This window comes from Glycine max, chromosome 4, assembly GCF_000004515.6.
Source record: "Glycine max cultivar Williams 82 chromosome 4, Glycine_max_v4.0, whole genome shotgun sequence".
In the NCBI taxonomy this organism is placed as follows: Eukaryota; Viridiplantae; Streptophyta; class Magnoliopsida; order Fabales; family Fabaceae; genus Glycine; species Glycine max.
In genome coordinates, this window is record NC_016091.4 from 39,467,660 (window position 1) to 39,476,685 (window position 9,026).

Sequence of the window (9,026 nt, forward strand, 5' to 3'; positions counted from 1 at the left end):
CTAAGTTAATTGCTTGCGAGATCAACTAGTGAATCTCAGGAGCATGTCATTTGTGTGTTTGCATTTAAATGTAAAGCTTTGAATATTCATCATTGCAACAAACCTTTATTGGTTCTGAGGTTTGCAGAAAGTAAAATTCTTTGAAAGAATCGAAATGCTGGAAGTAAACTGACAAGGGAAAGGTAAATTGCAGAATTTAAAGGCTCAACGAGTTCATTCGATCGAATGAACCATTTAAAAGACAAGAATTATATAAAATGAAACGTAAATTGCATTGCATTCGAAATGTAAAGTTTACAGAAACTTAAAATGGTTCACAATCATACATTCTCCTTGCGTACTCGTTTCTCTCTGCGCTGGGTACTTTGAGTGTATAAGGATTCGTAGAAATGATTTGCGACCCCGAAATCTGACTAAAAAACTGCTATATATAGACATTCGAAAATAAACTGCCCTAACGGTCGAAACACTATCCTAATGCCAAGTGTCCTGCTACGTACACCTTGCATGCACATAACTGCTCCTTAGAACGGTTATCCATGTTGCTCGAAGTCGAACTAATTTTGTGAAGTTTTGTCAGAAATTGCGCTAAGTCCAGAAATCTTGTTGCCCTGACTTCGATTCGACCATACGCCAGCTCGATTCGCCCAATGGTTCGAAGCCCTCTTTCTTGTCTTAGCCTTATACTTCGTAAATACTTCCTTGAACCTGTGAATCCCTTTCAATAGACTCTTCTTTCTTTTCGATTCGAACAGAATCTGACAAAATTCGTATTTAGAGCATCTTTTTAGCTCATAAAAAATATGGGCTAACAAATTGCCCCCAAAAAATGTCTGCTTCGATTCGAGATCGAAGGAAGATGAGAAGTTGACATTTTTTCTCTTCTTCTACCAGTTTTCCTGAAACGGCGACATGATAGCACGTTTACTGGTAACCGTCGCCTCGATCTCCCACTACCCATCATTAATTCCACCTTTCTAGGCAGAGTGGGACACGTGTCACGCTGGGGAGTCGGAAGGGAAATCTGATTTGATTGATTTTTGACCATTGATTATTATTATATTGTTTTTCCCCTTTTTAAAGTGAAACTCCATAAATAGCGCCAGAAAACCCCAGAAAAACCCCTTCAGCTTCTTTGCTTCCGAAACCTTTCTTCTTCTTTGCTTCCGAAACCCTTCTTCTTCTTTGCTTCCGAAACCCTTCTTCTTCTAATTCGTATTCATTATCTCCAGCGAACTTTCTTACTTTCAGATACTTGTTATTCCTTTCATCATCAACCTCACCGTATCTCTGAACTTTGCCATTGTTCTTCGTGAATCCAAGCTCTTACTCACTGATTCCACCAGTTACCAAACCCTTTGCAAGAATCATCCCTTTTCAGATTTCTTACAATGTCGCAAGGACAAGCAGTTCCGTTTGCTGGGAAGTGGCAACGCTTTACAGTCAGGAATGATGGAGAAAAGGTGGTTCCAGAACCATATGGTGACACAGAACAGACAGAAACCTGGGAATCAGAGGTGATGATCCCTTTTGCAGTGGAAAGAACAGTTTACGCTTTTGGTGGCCCCTTACCAGACAAAGCATCTCTTTCGAGTAAAATGAATAAGGTATTTCCCTGCTACCAAACTTGTGAACCTAGGATTTTTGATAGTGAGCCTTACAACTTTAATTGTTTAAGCAAACCCCACAAACTCTTTCGATCCGCCCCGTCAATAGCCCATAGGGATTACCTACCTTGGCTTGATCGAGTCGAACAAGCGTATGAGGATTTCTGGAAGACATATGGCATCTTTGATTTGATACAATTCTCTCGATCTGGTCCCGAATATCGACCAGAAATGCTGATAGCAGCCATGCACTTCTTCGAATCTTCTACCAACACCTTTCAGTTTAAGTGTGGGATGATGACCCCCACTCTCTTAGATGTGGCCGCTCTTACAGGTCTTAGACCTAGCGGAGAAACTTACGACCCCACTAATTCTAGTGATAATATCAAACTAGTATATAAGGAGAACACCTTTTCCAAATATATAGCTGAACACAAAGGACCCGTTGAAGAGGAGGTTTCTGATGAAGAGCACGTAGCCTTCTTAACCCTGTGGCTATCTCACTATGTCTTCTGCACGAAATCCTTGCAAGTAGCCAAAAGATTTATTCCAATGGCATTACAAATTCATGAAGGTCAGAACTTTGGATTTGGACGCCTCTTGTTAGCAGTGCTATACGAATCGCTTGGTGAGGCATGCGATGATCTGAAGAAATCGAAGGATGGGTCTTCCTTCTTAGTGTCTGGGCCTATGTGGCTTCTCCAGTTGTGGCTTAATGCCACTTTTGAACAAGAAATGGGATTAATAATCCCACAAGATTATGCTGAAGAAGTTGCAAATCGCTCGATCGAAGGCCAGAGAGCACTTCGACTAACACCTAAGACCTTGGATCAAAGCTCACAAAAGCTGTTCCTAAAGTATATGAGGATTTTCCTGAGCTTTGACAAGTTTCTTCCCCAACATGCTCCATTTATTAGTCGAGAGGTTGGCCCAGCCTGGTTCACTGACTATTTCCCTGCTGTCGATCCGGACAATGAAGAAGAAGTGAACGAAATATGGTCATTTTACTTGAATCCACAGATCCTGTCTTGTCGTACAGGTGTTCAATCGAACTATTTAGGCCTGGTTGGATACCAGCCTAATTTGGTTTCAAGACAATTTGGCCTCTCGCAAATTCGTCCTAAAAGCTTGTTCGAAGATCCTCAAGACGTCATAAGAGGGGCCAATCTTTCGGAAAAGACTTTCAAGAAGTTTTTGAAGATTTCTCTTGATGAAAACTATAACCTGCATCCTTTTGAGTTCAACCATTCCCACTTCTGCACCATGGGGTTTGTTACCTGGTGGGAAAAATATTATTCGACCCGTTCAATTGGAGACACTACTATCATGATCTCCAGGCTTGAGAGTGGTTTTACACAACCAACGGTCGAGAATATTCGCTCAAACCTTCAAGCTCGAGGTATTAACTTACTTTTGACTTTCTAAATTGATATGTATTTTTGCCTTTTCTAATATCATTACTTTCAGGCAAAACAATCATGACGAAGAAAAGTGCTGAAACGTCTTGAGCAGACGTGAGACCCAAGAAACCTACTGGGTTGAAAATCCAAGAAGGGAAACAAGAAGAAAAAGTAACTCTTCTGACTTATCTTTTAATCTTAACGTCTTGCCTCATATTTCTTTATTTTTTCAGAGTCAAAAAGAAAGATGACAGTACTGAGACTACCACGACTTCCAAACGCTCGAAGCATGCGGGCGTCGAATTAGACGAAGAGAAAGATGCAAGTTTTATTTCTAATGTCAATATTATAGCTTCCTTTCAAGTCTATACTCTGACAATTCTTTACCCTCGTAATACAGGAAGAAGAGGAAAGACCACTCATAAGAAAAAGAAAGTTACCTACGACTTCGACCAAGTCTGCTGAACAAACAGAGGCCGGCAATTCCCAGGCTCAAATGCCTAAGAAGAAAAAGAAAGTGAAGCAGGTCGAGCCTGAACCTTCTGTAGCTGTCGAGGGTGGTGAGCCAGCCAAGAAGAAAAAGAAAAAGACCAAGTCTTCAAAAGAACAAGGTGACAATCAACCTGTTGACGTCCAACCACCTTCGACCGATATTGACGGCACCGAAGTAGAAGCTGCTCCTTCTATTGCTGAGATGGGCAACCCTGTCGAGCAACCGAACTTATCACAAGAACAACCTGCCGTCGAGGTATCATTCTCTTAATGTGATTTTAATCATAGCTTATACGAAACTATTTGTTAACCTTTTCCCATGACAATTCGAATCAGGTACAACAAAATGTTTCTGCAGAAGAAATACCCTCATGTGCTCGAACATCTCCCGCTCCTGAGGCAGATGCAGTGAATGTTGAGGAATGGGGTGAAGGTCAAGGCACTGGATCCAGTCGTCCTCATGGTTGGGCAGAGGTCGATGACCATCATGAGCCGAACCAGTCAGATAATACCACTCCTCATGAATCGAGTCAGAAAAGTTCATCTGAAGAAAACTTTTTCGATGAAGACGCCATAAAAGAGGCTGAAGCTGGAGGTTCGGACATTTACCCGGTGTCTTCAACATCTAAGCTTTCCGCTAGCATAGGGATCGCAGAAGATACATTCATTCAAATGCAAGACGAAGACCCTGCTGCAGCCCTTCGACTCCTGCTGAACATAAGTCAAGCCAACACCTCAAGTGAAAAGATTCCTGGTGCTTCGTCCTCATCTGATGCTGAAATAAACTCTTCAGTACGCCAAGATTCTCTGCTCTTGAAGTTATCCATGGAATACGCACGGAAAGATGTGCTTAAATCCATTGAAGAGAACCCCTCTGCTGCCTTTGGGCACCTGAACTTTTTGAAGAAATTGCACAACCCCCTTACCTCTGATGAGATTCTAGGCAAAGTTATCCAAATCGAGGCCATCATTGACCAATTTGCAAGTACTGTGCAGAAAAAACGCGAAAATGGCGCAAGACTAGATGCCCAGAAACAGGCACATATCCTTCTGCTCGAGAAAGCCCGAGCTGCTCAACATGAAGTCGAACGTCTCACCAAAGAGGCGAAAGAAGGATCTTCTGAGATCAAAGACTGTGATGATAATATCTCCTCCTGGGAGGCAACTATTACGGATCTGCTGTCTCAGGTCGATGATCTAAGGAAGAAAATTGTGACAGAGCAGGCCAAACGCAAGGAACTCCAGGAGAAGGCCGCTAACTCGATTCAGAAACTGGTTGCTGAGAAAGGGAGGGAAGGCCTGAAGGCCTTTAGCGCATCTCAGGCTGTAGCAGATGAGGCAAGGGTTATGGAGAGTGCTGACCAGGTCTTAACTAAAGAGATGGCCACCTTGAAAAAGCTGTATGAGGATTTGGTCATGAATTAGTAGAACTTATGATTTCTTTATTTCGAATTCTGTATTTCGATTCTACTTTTCGATGTAATATTGACACATGCCCTTTTGTGGCAATTTACTGTTATCGCCATTTTTATGTTTCCAGTATTTCTCTTATTCTATGTTTATTTTAACTTCGAGCAATGTTGGTTTATATTTTTTCAAATATTTACCATTTATACTCAAAGTACGTTTCTGAGGGGTTAGCTCCTCCACTTCATAAGCACCATTCGAATAAATCTGAATTATTTTAAACGGTCCTTCCCAATTTGGGGACCATTTGCCCAAGGCTCGATCCTTACTATCCATGGGCAGGATAACCTTCCAAACTAAATCTCCAATATTAAAAGTTTTTGACTTCACTTTCTTATTATAAGCTTTAGCAACTCTTTCTTTTTGTTTAGTCAAAACTTCTAATGCTCTTAATCTCTCCTCATCTAAATCAACCAACTCATCCGACATCATTTTCCAATAATGGTCGATTGGAATGTCCATTTGTTTTTGTACCCTGGCTGATTGCAAATGTATTTCGACCGGAAGTACAGCATCATGCCCATAAGTCAGTCGAAATGGGGTAGTATTAGTTGATTCCTTAGGAGAATTTCTACATGCCCATAGAACTTGATCTAACGTTTTATTCCAATTTCTTGGCTTTTGGGCAATGTGTTTTTTAATCAAGTTAATTACAATCTTATTGGCTGCTTCGACCTGACCATTTGCTTGCGCGTAATATGGTGTTGAGGTTACTGCTTCCTGATCAACATTTGGCAAAGGGACTGCTTCGATCCATTTTGTAAAGTAATCGATACCAACTATAATATAACGCTGGTTCTTAGAAGAAGCAGGCTTGATTTCACCAATTAGGTCCAAAGCCCATCCTCTGAACGGCCAAGGTTTGATTATGGAGTGTAACTCACTAGCAGGTACATGCTGTATCCCTGCATGCTTTTGGCATTCCTGACAGCCCTTAGCAAATTCTATGCAGTCTTTTAACATCGAAGGCCAATACAAACCTTGTCGAAATAAAAGCCATTTCATTTTATGGCCTGCTTGATGTGATCCACAGGCCCCACTGTGAACATGGGAAACTGCCAAGTATGCTTCTGATTCATTTAGACATTTTAGCAACACTCCTTCTGCAGTCTTTTTAAACAAATCATTTCCCATAATCACGTAATTTAAAGCCCTATATTTGATCTTTCGAGCCACATTACCTATTGGATTTTCCAAATATTCAACAATGGACTTTCTCCAATCATTATCTAACATATTGTCAATGGCCAAAATTTGAATTTTTCCCTGGAGATCATCCATGCTTTCATCTTCATTATTTTGTGGTGTACTTGCCCCCACAAGTTTTGGCATTGGCAATGTAGTGCTTAATGGCTCTGGTAATACCAGTTTATCTTTTATTTCGATCAACTGAGTTAACTTTTCCTTCGACATTTTGTACCCTGAAGCTATTTGGGCTAAATCATTTGCTTCTTGGTTTTCTTGTCGAGGTATATGCTCAATGTTAATATAATCGAAATGATTCAGAAGAGAACTTGCCATAACAAAATATTTTGCTAAGTGTTCATTAACACATTTGTATTCTTGTGTTAATTGTCTCAACACTAGTTCTGAATCACCCCTTATGTTAACATTTCTTGCCCCCAAGCTAATTAAAATTTGAAGGCCTGTAATTAGAGCCTCATACTCAGCCTCATTATTAGAACAAAGCCCTTTGATTTTATATTTGAATTTAGTTGGAACTTTATTGGGAGATATTATTAAAACTCCAATTCCAGTTCCACGTTTGTGTTTCGAACCATCGAAATACAAAATCCAAGGCTCTGTATCGACATAGTCTTGCGGCATTTCGATCACTGAGTGATCTACAATAAAATCTGCCACAATTTGACCCTTAACAGATTTCAAAGGCTTATACGTTAAAGAATATTCTGTTAATGCCAAAGCCCATTTTCCAATTCTACTGTGTAAAATAGGTTTTGACAACATGTGCTTAATAATATCATAATGAGAATACACATAAACATCAACAGGCTTTATATATTGCTTAAGTTTTGCACAAGAGAAATACAAACAAAGACAAAGTTTTTCTATGGCAGTATATCTAGTTTCTGCATCATTTAGTACACGACTAAGATAATAAATTGCATGTTCTATGCCATCATCATCTTCCTGAGCCAACATGCTACCAATGGTCTTGTCAGACGCAGCAATATACAACTTCATAGTCTTGTTTCGACTAGGAGGCATTAACACAGGAGGCTTGATCAAATATTCTTTAATTTCATCGAAAGCCTTTTGATGCACTTCATCCCATTTGAATGGTTCATCTTTCTTGAGTCGAAGTAATGGCGAAAAAATTTGAGCTTTGCCACTTAGATTCGAAATGAATCGCCTCAAGAAGTTGATTTTTCCTAGCAAAGACTGAAGCTGTTTTTTGGTCGAAGGAGGCTTCGTCTCAAGAATAGCCTTTGTCTTGTTTTGATTTATCTCAATGCCTTTTTTATGCACCACAAAACCAAGGAAGTCTCCTGCACGCACACAAAAAGCACACTTTAATGGATTCATTTTTAATCCATGTTTCCTCATTCGTTCGAAAGATTGCCTAAGGTAATCCAAATGGCTATCTTCTGAGGAAGATTTGATGATTATATCATCAATATAAACTTGCATAAATGTGTCAATAAAATCATGAAACATGGAATTCATGGCCCTTTGATAAGTGGCCCCAGCATTTTTCAACCCAAAGGGCATAACCACCCATTCGTAAGTGCCTAAAGCACCAGGGCATCGAAATGCTGTTTTTGACACATCACTTTCAGCAATAAATATTTGGTTATAACCAGAATAACCATCTAACATGCTTAAAAATTCGAAGCCAGCTGCTGAATCTACCAACATTTCTGCTACTGGCATAGCATATTCATCTTTAGGTGTAGCATTATTTAAATCCCTAAAATCTATGCATACTCTAAGAGTTCCATTCTTTTTAATGACAGGGACTATATTTGCTAACCATTCGACATACCTGGCAGATCTGATGAATTTACACCTCAGCAGCCTTTCGATCTCTTCCTTAATTTTGGACATGATTTCTGGTGCGAATCTTCTTGGTAGTTGTTTTACTGGTCTTTTTCCCTCCTTAATAGGTAATTTCATTTCGACCATTTCTCTGCTTAACCCAGGCATTTCGTGGTAATCCCAAGCAAAACAGTCTTTAAATTCTCTAAGAAGAGGCACCAACTTTTCTTTTAAACTTGAGGTGATATTGGCACTGATATAGGTTGGCCTTTTTATCGAGCCATCTCCAATGTCGATCTCCTCCAAAGGATCTTGAGCCTGCATCTTTGGCGCCTCACTTATGGGATTTTTCTCAAAACCCAGTGGCTCATCATCATAAATGCAGTCCAGTCTTCGATCCTTTATTTCTTTGTTTTCATGATCTTCGATCTTGGCTTCAATTGCCATATTTTGTTGGGATTCAGCCTCAAAGGCCGTATTTAGTCTATTTTCGGCCATATAAGCCGTAATTCTGGCCCATGCAGTGGCCTCAGTCATATTAATCTTCACATATATTCCACCCAGTTTGTGGAATGACTCCATCTTCAGAGGAAACAACATCAATTTCCTCTCTCTCCCATATAAACCCATAGGTAGGATGGAGTTTGACAGAGTGGATAACATTGTCACTTGACTCGAAAACAGCCTCCTTGTCACCACAGGGTGCTATGTTAGCCAAATTTTTGTCAAAGGTTTGTGGAGTAACATTATCAACCTCTGACTTATAGAAGCTTTGATCTGCCTCTATATTTTCAACAATCCCATCCTCCCTCCAGATAATGAGTTTCTGGTGGAGAGTAGATGGCACAGCCCCAACTCCATGGATCCATTCCCTTCCTAATAACAAGTTAAAATTAGCCTTGGATTGTATCACCAGGAATAGAGTTGGTCGAACTATACTGCCTACAACAACATCTACTTGAATGGCTCCCAAAGAATAGCCAGTTTTGCCCTCATAATTCGAAAGCACAATGTTGTGGGCAGATAGATCAGTGTCATGTTTCCCAATCTTGTAGAGCAT

General features: G+C 40.2%; 1 protein-coding gene across 1 annotated transcript; it reads right to left on the minus strand.

The window, feature by feature from the left end:
• Positions 1-5,525: 5,525 nt before the first annotated feature.
• LOC121174734 (uncharacterized) lies at positions 5,526-8,503 on the minus strand. The gene is made up of 2 exons (XM_041014662.1): positions 5,621-8,503; positions 5,526-5,537 (listed from the first exon to the last, which is right to left on the minus strand). The coding sequence occupies exons 1-2, from the start codon at positions 8,501-8,503 to the stop codon at positions 5,526-5,528; spliced, it is 2,895 nt and encodes a 964-aa protein (XP_040870596.1).
• Positions 8,504-9,026: the final 523 nt, after the last annotated feature.